Source organism: Lissotriton vulgaris, chromosome 12 (genome assembly GCF_964263255.1).
Source record: "Lissotriton vulgaris chromosome 12, aLisVul1.2, whole genome shotgun sequence".
Taxonomy (NCBI): domain Eukaryota; kingdom Metazoa; phylum Chordata; class Amphibia; order Caudata; family Salamandridae; genus Lissotriton; species Lissotriton vulgaris.
The window spans coordinates 87647625-87671561 of NC_141700.1; the positions used below are offsets into that span (position 1 = coordinate 87647625).

The 23937-nt window shown below is 43.3% G+C and overlaps 1 protein-coding gene across 1 annotated transcript in view; it reads left to right on the forward strand.

Moving 5' to 3' along the window:
* Nucleotides 1–23673, forward strand: part of LOC147673430 (excitatory amino acid transporter 5-like) — a 169410-nt gene extending 145737 nt beyond the window's left edge. Inside the window, exons 8-11 of the mRNA XM_086946352.1 lie at nt 3133–3327; nt 5153–5287; nt 8536–8635; nt 21870–23673. Of these exons, the coding sequence (XP_086802478.1) occupies nt 3133–3327; nt 5153–5287; nt 8536–8635; nt 21870–22007 (568 nt within the window). The 3' untranslated portion in view covers nt 22008–23673. The remainder of the gene's footprint in view (nt 1–3132; nt 3328–5152; nt 5288–8535; nt 8636–21869) is intronic.
* The last annotated feature ends 264 nt before the right edge of the window (nt 23674–23937 follow it).

The following is a 23937-nucleotide window of genomic DNA, read 5'->3' on the forward strand; positions in this document are numbered from 1 at the left end:
TCACTCCTGTTTGGCAGGTCATCAAATCAGCAGTTCGCTCTTGCAGATTTTGAGATGATCTGTGGGTCGCCAGATCACTCCATCTGGGCAGGACATCAGTGGGCAATTCACTCTTGGGAGAGTTTGCAGTGATCCTTCAGTTGCTAGATCCCTAGTTGACTCCTGAAAGTTTAGGGTTAAATGTTGACCACACAAATGACAAACTGTTTATTTATTTATTTTATTTTGAAAGTTTTCTATAGAGCGAACATGACCACAGCGGGTATCAGAGCGCTTTACAGTTTATACGTCAATAGGGATACAGACAATCATATAAACAACTAACAAAACAAAAATACACAGTCATGTAAAGCCAAGGGATTCTCGTGACCATGGCAGCTGGGCCACAGAATTGTGACTGAGACCTCAGTATCCAAGGATAGCCAGTCAGAGGCAGAAATTTCTTCATCAAGAGCACTTTGACTTCCTTTTTGAAGAGGACAATGGAAGGATTCACCCTGACTTCAGGTGGGAGGGAGTTCCAATCCTCGGTGCCATACCTGTGAAGGCTCGATTGTAGGTTTTTTCTTCTTGATTTTTTGTGGTTTGAGCAGTAGGGTGCTGGCGCTTCTGGAGGCTGTCAAACCACATGAGAGCTCCAGTTTCTGAGCGAGGTACAGTGGGGTATTGAAGTGAATGGCTTTGTGTGCCATGCATGCAATTTTTAATTGTATCTGAGCTTCATATGGCAGCCAGTTCAAGGACAACAGGGCAGGAGTGATATGGTTGTATTTTTTGGTGCCTGTTACGAGCCGAGCAGCAGAGTTGAGTGCAGCCCTCAGAGGAGCAGTCTTCACTCTAGGTAAGCCGCATAGGACTGCGTTACCATAGTCCAGCTTTGATATCACTAAGGCTTGCACTTCCACCTTTAGATCATGAGCAGGCAGGTATGAGTTGAGCTTCTTTAGAATGTTGAGTTGGAAGTTCGCTCCTATGGTGAGGGATCTGATGTGCTTCTGCATGTTCAGACTTTTGTCTAGCATAATTCCCAGACAGATTGTAGAATCAACAAGGTGCAGCCTACAGTTAAGAGCAGTGAGATGATTCAACCATTGTTCGATGACCGGAGATTGCCTGTGTGGTGCAATTAGGAGGAATTCCGTTTTGAGAGAATTTAACTTCAAGTGGGTGCGTGTCAGCCAGCTTTGAGTTTCCAGTAGGACTGAGTTGAGGGACCAGATGTCCTCGAGGGAGGCGATCTTCAGGTATAGTTGGGTGTCATCTGCATACATGTGATAGTGAATGCTGGATGATTTCAAAATTTCTGTCAAAGGATCCATGAACAGGTTGAAGAGCGTGGGTGATAGAGTTGAACCCTGTGGGACCCCAAGCGTGACCGGCGAAGGATTAGATAGGGACTGGTTCACCTTGACGCTTTGGGATCTGTTATGAAGAAATGAGGAGAACCAGTTTAGTACAGGCCCAGCCAACCCCATTCTGTGTTCCAGTAGGTCAATTGGGTTATCGTGTTTAACGGTATCAAGTGCTGGGGAAAGGTTGAGAAGGATCAGTAGGCGAGATTCATTTTGATCCAACATTCCTAACGCATCATCGACAATGTGAGATAATGCAGATTGTGTACTATGGCCCGGTTGAAAACCAGATTGACACTGGCCAAGGAGTTGGAAGTGATCGATGTTGTTACAGAGTTGGGTGAGAACATATTTCTTCAGGAGCTTTGCCAACATGGGGATGTTACAGATTGGGAGAAAGCAGATGGTTTCTTTAGAATCTGGATAACTTGACCCTATTTTAGGCAATCCAGAATAGCACCTCCCCGAAGTGAAGCATTGGCGATCTTACTCCGGAGTGGGAGTAAGGAGGTTCTAACTTCGGAGAAGAGGTTTGATGGCAGGGGGTCGTTGTAGTGATTAGAAGGTTTCAGAGTAGCCAGCGTTTTACGTATAATGCTTTCATCCAGTGTTTGGAAATGGCTCCAGGATGCCTTGTTTTTTGGGGAGGTAAGGCTGCTTCGGGACATTGACAGCCAACCCAGTGGGCGAGAGGGTATTCAGCGGACTGATCGACAGTCGTTCAAGGGCAGAGCGTGGGTCAGTTTTGATCTTTGAAGAAGTCAGCAAATTCATTTGAGTTCGGTAGTGGCCCTTGACACTGTGGCGATAGATTAGGATGACTATAGCTTGGGACTCGATGCATTCAAACAGTTTTGGGAAGATTTTTTGATTGCTCTAGTTGATTTCGGAAGAAGGTGGCCTTTAAGCATCTGATGCGTTTGTTGTAGATGCTTCTTAGGGATTTCAGATGGTAGGGATCTTCAGGGGAGGGATAGGATCGCCACAATCTTTCTGCATGTCTTAAATTCCTTCTTTCGGAATTAAGACTATCATTCAACCAAGGTTTGGAGGTTTAGATAAATCATCGGTAGTAACCAACTTTCTGCAAAGTTTTCAGCCTCTAGCTTATGTGTATTGTTTATAGACGGATACACTTGTGAGGACTATATTTGCTTGAATGTAGAAAAAATACTTAAGAATATAAAAGCTGTGGCTGGTGGTACAACTCGGTGATGGGACTGGGTAAGAGGATAGTGCAGGGTGGGGGAGGACAGATGAGCAGAAGAGGATGGACACTGGTACAGAAACAAGTAACCCATGACCACCAATACAATATGCCATCCTCAGCAATAAAATGAACCCCAGCAATAATAACACGAAAAGAGAGCCGTAGATGGGCCCAGGAAGGGGAGATAAAGCAGGGATAAAAGCTGAAACCAGCAAGCTGAAGATATCAGAGTGAAGGCAGTAGTATCACAAATGCCGGATTTCCTCCAGAATGTTGAATGCTAGTATGTTTGAGGGGGCAGAATGGGGGGTCACTAGGGAGGAGCGAGGCAGGCTGATGATCACTTGGATTGGCATCAGATGACAATGTGCCAGCCCAACTGTCATGGACATCTGATGAGTATCTTGCTTGTTATTGTACAACTGTGTATTTTCAATGCAGAGGATCCATTTTAAACTGTTAGACTCGATAATTTGATAAATCCATCAATTGTAGTGATTGACATACCTTAAAAGCAAGGAGCTTTAATTCACCACAAACATCAACTATGCTTTTACCTTCCTGCTACAGTTCTGCAACTCTTCCAATCACTCTTAAATGCCTTTTGGAGAACAACAGAATCGACAGACGAGTGGCGAGGTTTGTTCTTCCTGTTGGAGCCACCATTAACATGGACGGCACTGCACTTTATGAAGCCGTGGCTGCCATCTTTATCGCACAGGTCAACGAGTACGATCTTGACTTGGGACAAATTATCACCATCAGGCAAGTTCCTAATTTTTCTTCCTCTAGTTCAGTAATCCACCAGGATTCTAGTTCTACAAGTTTCATAATCTAATTGAATACCTTAACTTGTAAGGCATCATTATGATGTTGAACGGTTGGACTGCTGACCGCTATTACGGCGGTCTGAAGACTGCCGACATGCATGCAGGCAGGGCGTCAGCTGCATTATGATGCGACCACTGGGTTGGCGGTCGGAAATGCTGTGGGGGAATGCTGCAGCCATGTAAAAGGGCCACAGTACATGCCTTAACGGGGCAACACCACGTCTGTGCACCGTGTGCCATGCACATGGCACACGGTGCATGGATGTGTGGGGGGCACTACATATGCCCCTAGGGCCACTTTTTAGTGGCCCACGATGGACTATGGGTTTTCTTTGGGGCCCCCATATCGGTTTCTCAAAACCTTTTCACAGGGGTGTACCCACCATGAAAAGGCTGTTGGAAAGGGATATTGTAATCCCGACGGTGGTGCCTGCCTCGTCACCACTGCCATTCTGGCACGCAGCACCAACTCCCACCCCGTCAAGATCTCTGGTTCTGGTGGAGGCAGCAGTCTTGCATTGTATAGAAGTGGGGCCAACCGCCAGCTTCGTAATGCGGCGGTCAGCTTGAAGGAGTTGTCAGCGGTTGGACCGCCACTGATGGCCTGTCGGTGACCCAACATCCAAATCAGCCTCATAATATCTTTCTAGTCTGGTGAAACCTCTGTTTTGCCTACCGATAAGCCACCAACATTTATCAAATGCCAAAGGCTGCATCCTAAACTCCTTTGCAATGGGTTGGAACACAGATATTTTGTGAAATGGGAAGGAAAATGGGAGTCCATAGCTTAAAATTTGGAACCTTCTGTCTCCAAACCCAATAGAAAATCCCAACTAGCTGTGGTTCTGAAACCTCCTGAAGACAGAGATGGCAATACTGTCCTTTGAAAGACCCCCTAATCAGGAAAGGGGCAGTGGCCTAGAAGTACCAGGCAGGAGCCAGGCCTCGCCCGGGTTGTACTGTCAGTATCTCCCACACATTTCTGAAGAGCATTACATACTGGTTTATTCACAAGGCTATTAGGTGGGCATGCAGGTTGCTAAAAAATAAAAATAAAGAACCTAAACGAGTAAATCCTAAATGGAATATTTCAACAGTATTCTCAAGATACAAGGTCAATGCACAAAAGCATTTATGCATATGGGAGTAGTACTACAGGAGTACATTCACATTTACATGTTTTTGTGAATCATCCCTGAATCATCTGACTGCCTATTAGTAAAAGTGAAAAGAGAGCAAAGTCCTTGTATATGGATAATGCTTGAATATTCCCATTTTAATCTTGTGTTACACTTTTACATACTCCAAAATGCCTTTGTGAATAGGCCCCCATGGATTTAGATTTAAACTGTAAAACCACATGCTGCCTGAAACACTTTGGCAGATTAAAATAAATACTTGAGTGTAGAGGTGATTTTTCTGTTAATATCTATTTCACATTGTGGAGCATTAATGGAATTATTACAATTATTTATCAAACTGATACCTCCATATGAAATATTGACCAAATTCAGTATTAAACGAGGGAGGCTTTGTCCTCCAATTGTGATTTCTACAACTCCAATTCACATAGACCTAAAGTTGCGAAGGTGGAAACCCCAAAAAGGTATGTTTCTAAAACAAGAATTTATGAGAAAATTGAATTGTGTGTTGCAGCAATTGGAGCACAGGGTAAACTAGGTGCAAGTGGAATTTGTTTAGTCATATTTATGTGGATCATTTCAGGTTGGAAATGACTTTTTTTTCTTTTCTCCTTGCAGTATAACAGCAACAGCAGCAAGTATAGGTGCAGCTGGAATCCCACAGTCTGGCCTAGTCACGATGGTCATCGTTCTTACATCTGTTGGCCTTCCCACTGATGACATCACTCTGATTGTTGCTGTAGATTGGGCTTTGTAAGTTACCAACTGGTTTTCTGTGTTTTATCATAACAGTCAACTGTGACCTTTAAATTAATTTTTTGTAGTATATTTTAATCTTACAAACTGTCGTGCAATACACAATATCTAACCTTTAAAGTTAAACTATATGCATATATATATATATATGGATAATTATAGATAACTTTTTCAGTCATCATTTTAAAACACAATTGCAGTCCTCACTGGATTCAAGTAGACTGAAGTAGTCCAAAATAGGATCTCTGCTAGAATTTTACGATAGTCAAATTCAATGATTTTAAATACTGTGAATACCAATTTAAATATTTTACTGAAACTGTGCCAAGCATGGTGATTTTGTGCCCAGAGCTGAAGGCTGTATGCCTCAGAGGTTGGGAACCCATAGGGTTTGGATGCAGCGACTCTCCATGGGTTAGACCTTTCGGCAATTATGCTATGAACAGACAAAGGCAATGCATCATTGATGATTAGTCACCCACCAAGAGTTGTACGCCAGGTACTGAGCCGGCCTCCGGTGATCATGGCTGCAGGCCAAGTGCCGCGTGGTTGCTTTTAGAAGGCAAATCCACAAAAAATAAAAAAATAAATCACTGAAAAAGCGCTAAGGGAGAGTTATGGTTGCATCTGCCATAACACATTAACATGGGGTTAAAAAAACTGAAATTTCCCATGGTTAAAATATAAAACCAAAAAAACACTGAAATTGCCCTGATATGGTTGGTGAAGCAATCCATCAATGCTCTGTCATAACTTCACAATATTTAAATGAATAAATGACATAACTTAATAATGCAACAACATTAAGGGCCTGATTTAGATCTCGGCAGAAGGGTGACTGTCACAACAGTGACGGATATCCCGTCCGCCGAAATATAAGTCCCAAAGGATAGAATGGGATTTATATTTTGGTGGACAGGATATCCGTCATCTAAGCATGGGCGGAAAATCCGTTTCGCTCGCGGATTTTGCGGATTTTCGGGAAATTCGCAATCCGCGAGATTCGCGAATCTCCCGCAAAATCCGCAAATCCGCGAGCAGCGGATTTTGCTCGCACTGCTCGCACTGTTCGCGTGAGTTCGCGGCTTCCCAGTACAACTTCGCGCCCCGCGAATAAGTGCTAAATTGCAGAAATACGATCTTAGCAAAACTGAAACTACTTACCAGGTTCAAAAGTTCAGGCTCATCATTAGTAGCCATTTCCTGTAGTGCTTCCTGAGGGGCCCCTCCAGAGTTCAGTTGCCAGTTGCAACTATTATGTGACCCTGCTCTGAACCTCAGAATAGTTACACATATGCCACAAAGGTCCTGAATTACAGCTAAGGGAGACAAGCAGGAGCCAGGCTGGAAGTTAAAATCCATTAATCAGCCCCTAATTCATTATTGTCAGTTGGGGCAGGGCAGGTGTTGTAACTAATTTTGCAACAATGAAAGCACTTAGCAAGTGCAAAAGATCACTAATCAGGGCGCACTAAGGAAGCAGGTGCCAGCTAAAAAAATATTCTGTGACACATTAATCAGCCCCAAATTAATTCAGGTCACTTGAGGCAGGGAAGGTGTGCTTTGCTTTGCCGAAAATAATGTACACTGGACAACCAGAGGGTGTGGTGATGAAACAGAGGGTGGCATGGGTGGGCCAGAGGGTGGCATGAGTAGTCAGAGAGTGGCAGTGGTGACAGAGAGTGGCAGTGATGAAGAAGAGTGTCCCAAACAGGCTGGACACGTAGAAACAACAAGTTCGCAAAACTTGCGACCCGACAGGTAAGTTCGCAAATTGCGAAATTGTAAAAACCCTCGCGAACTGGCAGAAACACGGGCGAACACAAAAAAAAAATCCGCAAATTCGCGGGAATTCGCGGATTTTGCGGATTGCGAGTTCGCAAATTCGCAAAATTCGCGAACGCGAGATTCGCAAAATTCGCCCATGCTTACCGTCATCCTTGTGATGGAGTATCCCGTCTGCGAAATATAAATCCCAAAGGATAGAACGGGATTTATATTTTAGTGGACAGGATATCCGTCATCCTTGTGATGGAGTATCCCGTCTGCGAAATATAAATCCCAAAGGATAGAACGGGATTTATATTTTAGTGGACAGGATATCCGTCATCCTTGTGATGGAGTATCCCGTCTGCGAAATATAAATCCCATGGGATATGATGGGATTTATAGTGCGGTGGACGGGATATTTGTCAGCGTTGTGGCAAAGTAACCCGTCTGCCGAGATATAAATCAGGCCCTAAATATTGTACATTTAAAAAATCAAATGAAGATAATGTACTCATAGAAATGTCATCCGTAATGTCATCAGCAGACAATATGTAATGTCAGGAGCGATGTCATCAATACAGTTTGTGGTGCCATCTGTCACATCATATGTGATGTCATGAGTAGTTCACTTGGTGGACGAGTTACGGTTTTCATTTCAGGGGCTCAAGTTATGGTTTCTTGAGCTAATGCTAATTGCCTGTCCAGGTGCGGCAAGCGACGGACAGGTCTTTCCATCACCTTAACATTTCCATATAGTGTTACAGTATTAACCCATTCCCTGCTTCTGTCGGCCAACGGTCGTCGCGAACACTACCTCCGTAGTGCTGCGTACATCCGTTGACCGAGGCAGCCCTGCCCACTCTTCAAAGCCACCGCCCCGCAGCAGATGGAGATAATTACAAAGAGGGATAAGGCATTACATTTACATCCAAAGGTCCATCACTCACTGAGGACACTAATAACCCTGAGCATCATTCGCTCAATGTATAGTACATTCTTAACGCTGTAGCGCCTTATGCACCTATGTATACCATCTCAATATTAGATTTTGCATTATAGAACCTTATCTTGATTCTTTAGACGAATACATCTTCATTGGTGAAGTTTCACTTTGAAGTTACACAGTGCCCCATTAATAATGATATGGTATCCAGCTTAGTTTATGTACATTAGATGTATAGCCTGTTGATGTGTGGGGCACTTGGAGTTACAGAAGAATGTGCAAACAGGGAATGAATTAGTATGCTTGCTAGGGTCCAGCTGTTACACTGTAATTCTAAAGGGTGTTTGGAGACCTTCATGACTGATAAGTCCACAATTACGATGAAGATTGTAGAGTTGTTGAACTTGTGTTAATTAATGAAGGAATACTTTTCTATTACAGGGCTTAAGACATTTTAGTTATAAACTGCATTTATCTGTGCTCTAAAACATCATAATAATAAGAACAAAATGGTGGTCTTTTCTACTGCTAGGGATCGATTTCGCACAATGACCAATGTGCTTGGGGATGCGTTGGCTGCAGGAATCGTTGCACATGTTTGTCGGCGAGAGTTTGCATCCGTACCAGAGAAAGTAAGTGTTCTACATCCAAAGAGAATTACATTAAGTTTGACCATTAACTCTTTCCATGTCAACTGAAGCCTTGATGGGATGAGTGTTTTTATGCGAACATCTGATAGAAAACCAAAGGGATTTAGGAGTAAATGTCTCACCTTTCCCTGGGAAGGAATAGATCTGATAAATATTTGTCATTTCAAATAGGTACAATTATGAGTGTGTCAACACTTCCAAGGCAGTCCCATCCTGTCATGTCCACTTCCTAATCATGAGAGTTGATTATCCACTTAGGATTTGTGCAAGTAATTTATTTTATGTGTTTAAAAGAAGAAGTTACTTACCTTCAGTAAAACATTATCTGGTAGAGACAATATTTAGCCTCAGATTCTTTTCCTTTGAATTTCCTCCAGGCTCAGACTGGATCTGAAAGATTTTTCATGAACAATAGCTCTGCGTGCTGGTAGGTGGCGTCAGTCGGCTCCGCGTATTGGCGGCGATGCAGGAAGTGAAGTTCATGTCACATGTATAGGCCCCACTTTGGTGCACCGCCATCAGTTACTTTTCACGACTTTCCATACTAGAAGTGCAAAGTCATGAATAGCACTGACCCTGGTGTGTCCAAACCAGGGCCCTGACGGGATCAGCCCTGACCCTAGAAATCTATCCAGGGAGTGGGTTGGATGACTGGGTCAGTAAGGAATCTGCAGAATACTGTCTCTACCAGATAAGGCGTTACCGAAGGTAAGTAACTTCTTCATCTGATAGAGACATCTAGCCGCATAATCCTTATCTTTGAATAGATACACAAGCAATACCATCCTCGGAGGTGGGACTGCAGATAAATTTAGACTGAGAAGTTTTGCAGGACCGAATGGGCGAAGTGCCAATCCCAGAGGAACTGACTTTCCAGGCAGTAATGCTTAGTAAACGTATGCAGGGATGCCCATGTCGCTGCCTGACAGATATCCAGGACTGGAACTCCTGGGCTAACGCAGTGGTCGCAGCCTAGCTCTAGTGGAATCAGCTCTTAAGCCTTAGGAGGCTGCGTCTTTGCCAATGCTAAGCAGATCTTGATGCAGAGAATGACCCATCAAGAGATGATCCATTTCTGCATCGCCCGACCATTCTTTGTACCAACTTTTCCCATAAAGAGTTGGTCATCCACCCGGAACTCTCGTATTTGGTCATTGTAGAACAACAATGCTCTTTTTGTGTTCAGATGGTGGAGAAGCATAGAAAGTGGGCAAGGTGACAGATTGGCCCAAATGAAATGAAATGAATGAATGAATGAAATGAAAAGTATTCTTGTATAGCGCATGGCTACCCGGAGGCATCCCAGCGCTTGCAGCTACGAAAAGAAGGTTAAAGAAGGACAAGGTCAAATATCGTTATTTTGTAGGGAAGAGCCAAGTTTTTAATTTCTTACGGAAAGAAAGATGGTTGGGCTCCTGTCGAAGAGGGAGAGACATGGAGTTCCACAACCTTGAGGTGTTGTAGGAGAAGAGGCGACCACCCGTACGAGCCTTATTGATTCTGCTGACTTGTGCCAGGTTAAACTCATTGGAACAGAGGTTTCTAGGGGTTCTGTTTGGTTTAATCAGATTGGCCAGAATGGGGGGGCCTTTGCCCTGAAGATAGATTTTTGTGGGCTATACAGAGGGCCTTGAAGTGTACCCGTTCCTGTATGGGTAACCAGTGGAGTGTTTTCAGCGCTGGTTTGGCTGAGGAGCGGTGGTTAGTGCTCGTCAGCAATCTAGCGGCGGAGTTCTGTACCACCTGAAGTTTCTGGATTACAGAGACCAGGGCTCACAGGTAGAGCGAGTTACCGTAGTCTAGCCTCGACAAGATCATGGCTTGGACCAGGATTTTTTTGGCTCTGTCGGGCAGTTGAGGGAGGATTTTACGAATGGATTTAAGCAAGCAGTAGCAGGTGGCCGCAGTTTTTCTGGCTTGTACTTTAAAAGTAAGATCGTTATCTAACCAAAAGCCCAGACTCTTGATCACGCTTTTTGGAGTTGGGCTAGCGCCCATAGAAGGTGGCCATAGCGTGGGGGAGTTAAATGATGCCTTCCTGCTCAGTAACATCAATTCGGTCTTTTGGTTATTGAGTTTTAGCTGGGACAAGCCCATCCACTTTGAGACCTCTTTCTGACAGTCACTCAGACTCGTGTGGGATAGTTCAGCCTGATTCAGAGAGACCACGAGCTGAGTGTCGTCAGCATAGCTGATCAATTCAATTCCGTAGGGGGCCACTATCTTAGCTAGGGGGGACATGTACACATTAAAAAGTGTGGGGCTAAGGGAGGAGCCCTGTGGCACCCTACACTGCAGGGGTAGGGTGCCACAGGGCACCCTACCCCTGGCGCGGAGTGGCAGTCTCCTTCAAATACTTTAAAATATCTCTCAGAAAGAAAGGATTCAAGCCAGGAAAGAGCTTTTCCCGAGACTCCGATTTTATTTAGGTGGACTAGAAGGATACGGTGGCTTACCGTATCGAAGGCGGCGCTGAGGTCTAGGAGGATGATGGACACATTGCCACCTGTGTCCAGGATCCTCCTAGACTCTTCCACCACCTTGAGGAGTGCCGTCTCCGTCCCTTGGCCCAGGCGGAAGCCTGTTTGAGAGGGATGGAGCAAATTGGAGGCCTCCAGGAATGAGGACAGTTGCTGGTTTATGAAGTTTTCTGCCAATGGTGTTACCACTTTTGGCATGAAAGAGGCCCTAGTGCAAAGCATCAGTTTGTCGGGAAAAACTGATAGGGAGGGTGGTTTGGATGGTAAATCCAGCAGCTCACTCACACTCCTGGACAATGTAATCACCACAAGAAAGGCTATTTTAATGGTGAGCAGCCTGAGGGGGCAATTTTACAAAGGCTCGAATGCAGCATACATCAGAAATGTGAGAATCAAATTAAGGTCCCACTGAGGAATAATGAAAGATGAAGGTGGGAACATATGTACAAGACCTTTTAGAAATCTATTTACAATGGGAGGTTTAAATAAGGAGAGTTGATCAGGCAGCTGCAAGAAGGCAGACAAGGCAGAAAGATACCTTTCAGAGTGCCCAGAGCAGAGCCCAGCCGGGCAAGAGTCAAAATAAAAAGTAAAATATCAGAAAGGGAGGTTCAAAGAGGGTCAATAGACTTTTCTGTACAATATGACACACACGTTTTCCATCAGCAGGCGTATACCGTCTTCGTGGAGGGACACCGGGTTGCTAGAATGAAATTACAACTTCGGGAGGAAGGTCGAAAACTATCAACTGTCACCGCTGAATCTCCACGCAAGAAGGCGAAGAGTTGACAGGTTCAGATTGAGGGCCCTTCCCTGCTGCGACAGGAGATCCTCCCGAAAGGGCAGCCTGATCGGAGGATTGATGTTCATGTTCAGAAGCCAGGGATTCCAGGCTCTCCGCGCCCAGTCCGGAGCCACAAGGATGACTTGGGCCCGGTCCTGATCTTCTTGAGAACTCTGGGCAGGAGTGGCATGGGGGGAAAGGCATACAGGAGGCTTGAGATAAAAAGCATCTCTGAGCGAGAGCCACCTTGGAAACTCCAGCGCACAAAACTGCTGACATTGTGCATTCTCAGCAGAGGCAAACATATCTAACCAAGGCTCTCCCTACTATTGAAAGAGACCTTGAAAAGGAGACGCCATTCGTGATCCGCTAGACATCAAAAGCGGAGTTTGTTCGCACTGGTGTTCAGGGAACCTGCCAGGTGTTGAACCAGCAGTTGTTGGGATAGAGGAAGACTGGCACTCCTGATCTGCGCAGATGAGCAGCGACCACCACCATCACCTTAGTTAACACCTGAGGTGTGATGGTATGGCCTACTGTAAACCGCAGGTAACATCGATGGGGAGGCAGGATGAGAGTCCAAAGCTACCATCCAGTCTCCTGGGTCCAGGGCAGACAAAACCTGAGCATCTCGAATTTCTCCTTTTTGAGGAAGTAATTGAAGGCTCAGAGACCTAGGATAGAATGAAGGCTTTTGTCCTCTTTCGGGACCAGAAAGTAGCGGGAATAGCAACCACAGCCTACTTCTGGCACCAGAACCCTCTCTATGGCTGCCTTGGAAAAGAAAGCCATGACTTCCTCCCGGAGCAGAGACAGATGATCCTCCGTACGCCAGTTGTTAGATTGAGACATGGAGGGAGGCATAGTCTCGAAGGGAAGAGATTAGACCCTTTGGACAATCTGCAGAACCCAGCTGTCCGATATTATGGACTGCCAATGGTGGAGGTGATGGCGGATCCTGCCAATAACTGGGCACCCATGATATAAACAGGCGAAACTAGGAGGGTTTGGAGGCTGCCGGAGGGGTGGTGGCAGGACCCAATCCACAAGGCGCATAGGAACTATGCCCTCCTCCACGCAGAGACTGGGAATCTTGCGTGGCTCAGTGGCTGGGATAAGGTTGGAGCTGTTGAAAGCCCCTTCCATGGCTGCGAAAGGCCGATTGGGGATGACACAAGTCCTTCAAGCGCTCCAGCTATGAGTCTGAGTCTACCTTGTCTCTGAAGAAACGGGTGCCATCGAAGGACATCCCCATGAGGGAAGCCTGCACATCCAATGAAAAGCCCGATCTAGGCCAGGTGTGACGTCTGAGTGCCACCGTCGATTAAACCACTCAGCCCAGGGAGTCTGTTGTGTCCAAGTAGCAGCAAATAGTGAACTTTGCAGCATATCTCCCGCCTTTAACTGCTTGAGAGAGAATGGCCCAGGCCTCCGCCGAGATCTGTGGCAACACTTGTGCAACCATTTCCCACCTACAGTGTGTGAGAATAGTTGCCCAATAAGCATGCAGAGTTCACTGGCTGCACCCCAAGCTCTCTGCAGTGGGGTGTTAAGAGAAGAAGTCTGGAACCCCTGGGGGCCGGGCAGTGGGCAGTCATCCAATTCACATGAGCCCTTGTGCTGGGTTTGTGTCAGGTCCCCAGAAGGATGACGGTGAGGACTTTGTTGAACTAGAGTAGGGAATTAGAGGAGGAGACTTTCGGTTGCTGTATCTCCATCAAGATGTTAGTCTTGACTGCCACTGAGGGCAAATGAAGGTCAAGGACGTCAGCTGCCCTCCGTACCACCATTGCATATGTAGCACCCTTCTCTGTAACCACGGAAGGGGGAGAAACCATGCTGGTATCTGGATACATGTCCAGACCCTTCCTATTCCTCCCTGAGGCCTACCCCTTGAGAATAGGGCTCAGTCTTCGACCTAGAAGGCAGGGGTCCTGTTGGCACCGAAATCAGGAAGCTCCATGTTTTCGGGTATCCGAATGGGGCTGGCGGTGCTTGGGAAGGTTACAGTGGCATGAACAGTGCCGGTCTGGATCAATGGGGGCCCATCAGAGCAGAGGCAGCCGGTGCAGAACCAGATGGGCCCCCTCTGACCCCGTCGGGCCCTAAGGCGTGCCAGAGGGGTCAGGCTACTCATAAATGAGGCATATGGCCTCATAGAACTCTTTAATTTGAGCGGGGTTGCTCCGGCTCCCAGAAAATTGGAGAGGCCCAGAGTCTACCCAGGCCTGGAACGCCGATGTTTCGTCGTCATGTCGGCCAACGGACAAGAAGTCGAGGCACTCTTCGACTTCTTGTGTTTTTTGTACCTCTTACTGGAGTGCCCCGATGATTTGGAGTAGAACGAGGAGAACTTTGGACACCTGGAATGGTGAAGAGACCTTCCTTTCGAGTAGGCACATGGCTTACATGAAGTCGGCTGCCGAGCCACTTGCAGCTTCAGGGCCTGCACTGTCAAAGCCTTTGGCGCCATGGCCTGACAGTCGGAGCACAACTTTGAGTCATGGTCACACTCCAAACAGCACAAACACATATGGTGCGGGTCCGTCACCGACATGGCATAGTGACAGGCGCCTCATGGTTCCTCGATACACCAGGGGGAAACCATTAAAAAGTACAAAACATCACAAAAATCCTGTCACCAGCTGACAGAGGGGTAGCTCTTCTCTCATATCAACTCTGGCTCACGCGCAAATAAAGGAATTGATGCCCTGAGGTGGTGCCTAAATAGGTGATGCAGACATCACTGCCAGTGCAGACGACACCATGTGAAGCTGATCGACGCTACCTACCGGCGCACAGGGGAACAGCTCACAAAACATCTTCCGGATCTAGTCCGACCACGCGGGAAATTCGAAGGCAAGAAATATGCAGCTAGATGCCTCTATCAGATCCGCATTTTTGTGAATTGCAAATAGAAAAAAACATAACTTTTCACAAATAAGCTAAATTAATATGTAATTAGTGAATACGGTCCAATATGTCTATCACCATTATCCAAGACACAAGAATTGATCTCCATTAAGAAACATCAAGAAATAATGCACAATAACTATTTTCTGATGTTAAGCCATATATATATATATATATATATATATATATATATATATATATATATATATATATATATATATATATATATATATATATATATATATATATATATATATAATCCAAAGATATTTCCAACACGATAAAGAAGGAATGTCCGGGCCAGCTTCTTCAGTTTAACGAGTTTTAATGTTTAGCTCCACTCGACGCGTTTCGAGGAAATGTTCCTCTTGGTCACGAGCGTGAGTGAGAGTAACTTAGTGCTTTAAATACGGTCACATGACATAAGTGCAATGGTGAACAGACTCGTGGGAACAACGAGCTGCAATGCATACTTGAATGACAGTACATCAAATGAAATTGTACAAATGAACATAGGCATGCACATTTCACACCCACATTGCCGCGGGAAATAGGTGAAAAAATAATAAATGAATAAATGAAGGCGCTTGGCTCTGCGTGTTACATTGTTCATGCATTGACCTGAGGGAGAAAAAAACACTTAAATGGCAGTGTTGATTCTCATCGCATCGCGCTAAAAAAAACATAAATGCTGGTTCTTAAATCGCGCGTGACCTAAGGTGGCAGTTAAACCTTTACTGTACAACCTTATTTATCAATTCCAGGTTGCAATCGCCTATACAGACTAAATGTCGCCCCTGTGGGCCACGTCGCTCATCCAATCAAAGTTTGAGTGGTGCCCTAGTGGGCAAAATTGGCCAAGTTACTGCATGTGTCCTGCTAGTGAACATTCGGTGGTGTCATCATGAACGTGCTGGGAAGCCGCCGCCCGTGCTCCAATTCATACGTGCACAACTGCCATACGTGAAAAATGGTCAAATGACCGTGCATTGCAATCTCTTGTTACTCCTCACAGAGATCTGGTAAAAAAATAAAAATACAGTGACTTAATGTGCAGTAGTGACATAAATCAAATGCAATGTTGCATCAACACATGTATCTCACAAACCAAAAGATGTTAACAGCTAAAATGACAGTCAACTACATGTACATTTCTGTATGGTGCTTAAAAAAGGCAGCTAACCCAGGTGTACTTCCAACTCCTCATCATGATTATGCCCTTCAGGCTGCATGGTATGATATTTGATGATGAGTATGGATTCAAGCCTCCGGAGTTCCTGAATCCTGTCTCCCCCCCTCTCTTTCAAAGGGACTGATGCCAGCACACAGAAAGACAAAAGATTGGCATTGCTCTTGTGGAAGGATTCAAAATGTCTGGCTATGGGATAGCTCTTGTCTTTCTTGTTGATGGCCCTCATGTGCTGTAACACTCTGTCTTTGGCTGGAAGTGTGGTGCTGCCTATGTAGTTCAATTTACAAGGGCAAGTAAGTGCGTACACAGCATGGTCAGTGTGACATGATGTGTGCATGCGGATTTTGAAAGGGTCAAGATTTTTTGACAGTTTGATGGTTTTGGTGCTCACACTATTTTTACAGGCTTTACATTTCCCACACACGTAAAATCCCATCACTGGATTACTGGTCGTTTTCTTGGGAATTAACGTGGTGCATACAATGTCTTTGAGTGATTTGGCCCTTCTATAGGTGATCTGGGGATGTGGGCTTATCCCTGTGGCAAGGTCCTTGTCCAAGGTGAGGACATTCCAAAATTTATCAAGGGCCTTCCTCACCTCCCTGGTTTGACCGTGATAGTCAGTTATAAATCTGGTAGTGGGGGTGGAATCACTGCTAGTGTGGCTTTTTTCTTTGAGGAGGTTTATTCTATTAAGGGTATTGGCTTTGGTAATTGCTGTCTTGATGCTTTTATCGCTGTACCCCCTTATTTTGAATCTTTCGGTCATGACCTCAATTTCTTTAGTGTAGTCACCTTCGCTGGAGCAGTTACGTTTAGCGCGCAGGAATTCCTCCAAAGGAATTGAATTAATCAGGTTTTGGGGGTGACAGCTACTGGCATGGAGGAGACTGTTGCCCGCAGTCTCTTTCCTATAGAGAATGGTAGTGAGTGTATTGTCAACTACACGTACTTTGAGATCAAGAAAATCCACTTCTTTACTGTTGACATGGCAGGTAAAGGATAAGTTAAGTTCATTTGTATTGAGGGATTCCACGAAATCCATAACTTCTTCTCTAGTGCCATTCCAGATGACAAAAATGTCATCTATATACCTCAGCCAAGTGATGACCTTGGATTGAAACTCCTGGGACCTTTGGACTACTTGCTCCTCCCACCAGCCTAAGAACAGTCCGGCAAAGCTGGGAGCGAAGCAAGATCCCATCGCGGTCCCAAGGAGTTGATGGAAGATCTCCCCATTGAACGTGAAAAAATTCTGGGTGAGGCATGTTAGGACCATGTCCAGAATCATTTCAGTATGCAGAAGGTATGATACCGATCTGGTCTGTAAGAAGTGTCTGCACGCCTGTATTCCCAGGTGATGTGGAATGCAAGTGTACAGGCTGTTGACGTCAAGGGTTACAAGTTGCCATCCTTGCGTCCATTGAACTTGCTCAATCTTTCTCAGGAAATCTCCCGAGTCTTTAAGGTATGCGGGTAGGTTTTGCACCAATGGCTGCAGAAAGAAATCTACATACCTTGAGGTGTTCTCCCAGCAGCTGCCCCTGGACGATACGATGGGTCTACCAGGGGGTTTAGTGAGACATTTATGCACCTTGGGTAAAAGGTAAAGTGCAGGTAATTTAGGGTTCTTACATTGGAGGAACTCAAATTCTTCCTTTTCTATAAGACCTCTGTCTTTCCACTCACCCAATTGTTCCTGATAATTGTTACAGCTGGTTCTGTAGGACACTCTGTTACTTTTCTCATACTTCTGTGTATCTCCTAATTGGGAGAGACCTTCATCTATGTACATTTGGAGTGGCAGAATCACTATGTTCCCGCCTTTGTCAGATTTCTTGATAATAATGCTTTTGTCATTCCCCAACATTTCAATTGCATCAAACTGTACCTTAGTAAGGTTCTTCCTGCCAAATCGGACTTTTTTTGATAATTTGTCAAATTCCCGGATCACACCTCTCTCAAACACATCAATAGAGTCGTTAACAATTTGCGGAAGGAAAACAGACTTGGGTTTGAACCCGCTACGTGTACTCTGGTTAATGTCAGTGTCATCATTAACTAAATTCAAGTATCGGATGAAATACTGGGTTAGAATTATCACCCATTTCATACATGGTTCTTAAAAACTCCAAATCTTCTACACATATGTTACTTGGTTCTTTATCATTCTTAACCATATCAGTGTTTACTTTACTACTGAACCATTTACGTAGTCTCAGTTTCCGGGTAAAATGAAAAAGATCCACTCTGCTTCTAGCATAGTCAAAAGAAGAGGATGGGCAAAAAGAAAGACCAAGGGACAGTACCTCGTTTTCGGCTTCACTTAGTTCACGCTCCGATAGGTTAATTATTGTCTTGGTTTCCATCATTTTCTCTTTTGTTGGCCCCTTGTTCTTGATCCCACCGGGCTTGAAACGTTGCTTCTGTCTGTCGCGATTAATTTTGTTCTTGCGGCGCCTCTCCCCCCTCAACCACGTCCTCTTTGAACGTTGGAGTTGCCTTTGTTCTGGGATTCCGATCTCCCTTGCGCCATCATCGCGAACTCCTTTAAAATTAAATCTTTTGGGCTCAGTAGGCCCGGGCTCCTTGAGGGGTCCGGCCCTTCCGTTTCATCATCATTCCCCATTCCGTGTTGGAAATATCTTTGGATTTATTGGTGATTCGCTACCCCGTCTGGGCCCTCCGCTGAAAGGGGCAGGGGTTCAGAGCAAAACTTGAGTGTGTGTATATATATATATATATATATATATATATATATATATATATATATATATATATATATATATATATATATATCCATGAAAGCGCAGCAGCCGCTGCACACCGCTATGGCCCCTCCTCTTACAACAGCGGTCCGTATCGGGCAGCGAGCCCAATCAATCAAAACAATCACACTCACGTCTTTGGTAGATGCGGCAGTGCGAAGTACGGACACCAATTGCGTGTTCCACAGTTTCTTTAATCAGCCATGACAGAAAACAGAAACAATGTCTCCCCGACGCGTTTCGGGGCTCCTCCCCTTGGTCACGAGTGGTTGGAAAGGTGAATGGTGCATACAATTATAGATTCAATCACATGGTGTGCCATAACAAAATAAACATAAAGAAAATACTATCACGCTCACAGACGCGAAAATAACAACGTGGGGCGGCAAAAATATTCTGCTATATTAACAGTAATCATGGAGAGCCAAATGCTTAGTGAGTAATTTTTGTAGAATGCAATTAATATCATTTACATCATGGTATTATTTGTACTTGCCAACTAATTTAAGGTCATAAACATAAATGACAGACTTCAATTCTATATACGTGAGGGAATGTTCCGAACACCTATGATAGCAATTTCATAATAGTTCATATTCGCGATAACAGTTCTTGCCCAAGTGGGCAAAGTTCCTAAATGCTGCCACACTGACATTTAATACCCGAAATTAATGGGTGTAAAGGTCTCTGAAAAATCAAAGAACAAATTCCAATCATTGCCCCTGTGGGCTTTTGTGTGTAGAAATAACTCTACATCCGGAGTCACCAATTCTTCCCTTTGTGGGCTGTTATTCAATCATACATGCTATCCTTTATCAGAAATGTTCCATTCCAACTCTAATCAATGTTTATGCTGGTGCTCCCAGTCATTAAAAAAAGGATTCATTCAAGCCGTCCCTAAAACAGAGAAGAAAAAGAAAATAATGACCAGTGATTCAAGAAATAAATCAACAATAAAAAACATTCCTAACTTTTCACAACTCATGTAAAAAGACAATAGAAGTTAAAAACACTTTAGGGCAATATATAACACAGTTCTTAAACATCCATCAAAGAGCTCTTACTAGACCACAACTGCAAAAAGCTCAATAAAACTTGAAAATTTATATTATATCATCCTAGATGAACTTCCATCTCCTCGTCGCAGTTATGCCCATTAGGGACCATGGTTTTGTATTGAATAATCATTTTTGATTCTGCTCTACGCAAATTCTGTACTCGATTGCCACCTCTCCCATCAAATTTCATGGTACACAATAGACAAAAGCTCAGTAAGTTCACATTTTGATTGTGATGACTCTGAAAGTGGCGCGCTATGGGATAAGATTTATCCATGTTGGTAATAGCATGTAAGTGCTCAAGTACTCTGAGTTTGGCTGGCTATGATATAATATACATTTTCAAGTTTTATTGAGCTTTTTGCAGTTGTGGTCTAGTAAGAGCTCTTTGATGGATGTTTAAGAACTGTGTTATATATTGCCCTAAAGTGTTTTTAACTTCTATTGTCTTTTTACATGAGTTGTGAAAAGTTAGGAATGTTTTTTATTGTTGATTTATTTCTTGAATCACTGGTCATTATTTTCTTTTTCTTCTCTGTTTTAGAGACGGCTTGAATGAATCCTTTTTTTTTAATGACTGGGAGCACCAGCATAAACATTGATTAGAGTTGGAATGGAACATTTCTGATAAAGGATAGCATGTATGATTGAATAACAGCCCACATGGGAAGAATTGGTGGCTCCGGATGTAGAGTTATTTCTGCACACAAAAGCCCACAGGGGCAATGATTGGAATTTGTTCTTTGATTTTTCAGAGACCTTTACACCCATTAATTTCGGGTATTGAATGTCAGTGTGGCAGCATTTAGGAACTTTGCCCACTTGGGCAAGAACTGTTATCGCGAATATGAACTATTATGAAATTGCTATCATAGGTGTTCGGAACATTCCCTCACGTATATAGAATTGAAGTCTGCCATTTATGTTTATGACCTTAAATTAGTTGGCAAGTACAAATAATACCATGATGTAAATGATATTAATTGCATTCTACAAAAATTACTCACTAAGCATTTGGCTCTCCATGATTACTGTTAATATAGCAGAATATTTTTGCCGCCCCACGTTGTTATTTTCGCGTCTGTGAGCGCGATAGTATTTTCTTTATGTTTATTTTGTTATGGCACACCATGTGATTGAATCTATAATTGTATGCACCATTCACCTTTCCAACCACTCGTGACCAAGGGAAGGAGCCCCGAAACGCGTCGGAGAGACATTGTTTCTGTTTTCTGTCATGGCTGATTAAAGAAACTGTGGAACACGCAATTGGTGTCCGTACTTCACACTGCCGCATCTACCAAAGACGTGAGTGTGATTGTTTTGATATATATATGTATATATATATATATATATATATATATATATATATATATATATATATATATATATATAAAACCTTTCTGAGTATTCAAGAAACACTATTTCAGCCTCCATTATAATTACTCTAGACACAATCCATAGATCACCGTTGCCTTAATATAATGCACTGACACCTGGTAAACATTTTAGTCTTACAAGGAACTATTTATACTTCACAACATATATTTTTTCTATGATCCATATTGCACAGACGTGTAATCATAACTTTCAAGCTATTTCTAAAGAAAAAGATGTAAATGATAGATGATTTCAATTGTTACTAGCTGGTTGCACATTTATGATTGTTCATTGCTGTGCAAAATGTGCCTTCAATAATCAATCCATTAGCAAATTTTAAAAACATGAATGAAAAAAACGTCATGAGCAGTAAAAGTAGTACTAGTTATTCAGCAATTAGCACTACATTTATAGACAGCCTATTCATTTAGGGAATGAGAAGATTTAAAAATGGTACTGTCAGGCATCTCTGCATCGCCATTTGTTGTGCAAACAATTTCACAACTATGTGCCATTGCCCATTTGAAAAGCAAAAAGCTATTTATTAATTTGATGTCAGTAAGTGTATATTACAAGACAAATTGGAAGGAAAGATTAAGGAAACAAAATTTTATCGGCCGCCATTGTGATTTGTTTTCCAGCAAACGTTGCCGAATCCCACGGAGCCCTGTCCGAATGCGCAACGGAAGCCAATGACCAAAGAGCATGAAGTGATGGAGATAATAGAAGAGGCTCTGGCAGAACGAACTGGGTTTCATTACAATGTGTGCCAGGTCTAAGCAACCCATATCTTCAAGCATCCCTACCAGTGGTTTTGATGTTAAAGCAGAAAGGAACCCAAGACAATGTGTGAAATTAATATGTGGCCTCTATGTTGAAGGCCCATCAATTTCCTCCTTTTTGGTGACATCACCTGTAAATAAAACATATGAATCTATCGTGTTGGAAGACATTCTGGTTGGAGTTGTGCGATTCAAACAGCAGTTGAATGCTGTGCTTCAGGAAGTCATAAGGGAAAATGAATGTTCTGGACTAAGTGGGAAGTTGTTCAAGATTGGCAAAAGTATCTTACTTTTGTGTGTACGTCTATGGCACCCCTTGCATTTTGTCTCAAAATGGGACATTCTCTAACCACAGAAGCGCCTGAAGTTCTTACTGTTTCTATATAACCCATGGATGAGCATGTGCGTTGGTATCAAAGATCACATCTTTGAGAGGCTGTACAAAAGAAACAAATAACCAATCTATTCAATTTAGAAAGGATCATCTCCATTAGTTGTGAACTCAAATGTTGGTTATTAACAGAAAAGTACCAGAATATCAATCTGCAACAACATAAACTGCACAATATCATCAATCTACATAGATGCACAATTATAATAGCAAATCTACCTCTACGAGTGCTTTCCTTGAAGGCATTGTGCAATTCAATATTTTGCAGTTTATATTGTCCCAGGTTAACATTTTCTATGCAATATTCTGACATGGAACCTTCTGAAAAATGGTTGTAGATTTCTCTGCCTAAATTTGGATTAGTGCTTGGAATTTTACAGGAGCCGTTCCTGTAGAAGGAACAAAAAGTTCAATATATCAGGTCCTTAATTGCTAACAATCACAGTCAATAGGCATTTATGAGGTTTGCTTGGTTTTCAGACTGACCATGACATCATTAACCAGATGTCTTCTTTGAAACTGGTATTCAAGCTCTTTTTTAAAATCATGTGCTTTGCATGAATTAAGCTTGTTTATGGTGTTTTGAACACTTACAATTTCCTCCTACATTTCAAATAGAAACTGTATGAGCAAAACAGTTCATCAAGGGGAATACCTTGGGTAAAACCAACCACACACCTGTTTCCTTATGTTATTGCAGTGCTACCAAGCAAGAAGTATGTGCCCTTCCACTAAAGCACAGAGCAATCATTTGAAAAAAAATGCACATTTTTAGCTGTTGATAAGATGGATTTAAACCACAAAGGGTAATGGAGTGTACAAGTCCAATACAAAAAAACCACACAAAAGACCAAAGTAATAGGGCAGGAATAAAATGAAAATAAATTTGAATCAGCAAGGAAAAGATATACAAGAAATCAGGACAGAATGGTGGATGTTAGAGTGGAGACATTTCCCTCTCAAGAACTAGAGAAGGGTGTGTTTTATGGAGGGCCAGGCTCATGGCGTACAGAGGAGACCGAACAATACCTCAATCTAGTGTTTGGCCAAACACAATGCCACACTTTCATTCCAAACACAATGCCTCCAAGACAAACAAAAGAAAGAACATTCAATCATTAAAGATTCTAGCCTGTAAAATGTCATTATGTACGAGTCATAGGCAGCAACATTAAAAATCAGTTTGACTCCGCGTGACAAGAACACTGACTCTGAGATGGAGAGAAAAGAGAGGCTGCAAGGAAAAGCATTATGTTCAGTCAAAGAATAATATGAAATAACACATTTTTTGTACTGATCATGTCTTATGCTGAATTGCACATTATGGTATTTCTTTTGTAATCCCTCTGAGTAATATTTTCATGCCAAATGGTATATGGAGAAGTTATCAAACTGATCTTATGCACCTATTAATACATCCCCTGTCTAAGAACATCCAAATGAAAAAGTCTTTTCATGGAAATAAAAGGTCAAACCTTTGCTTGAGGGTGTGTTTATTCTTTGCACTCACAGAAATGAACTCAAAAAATGGTTTAC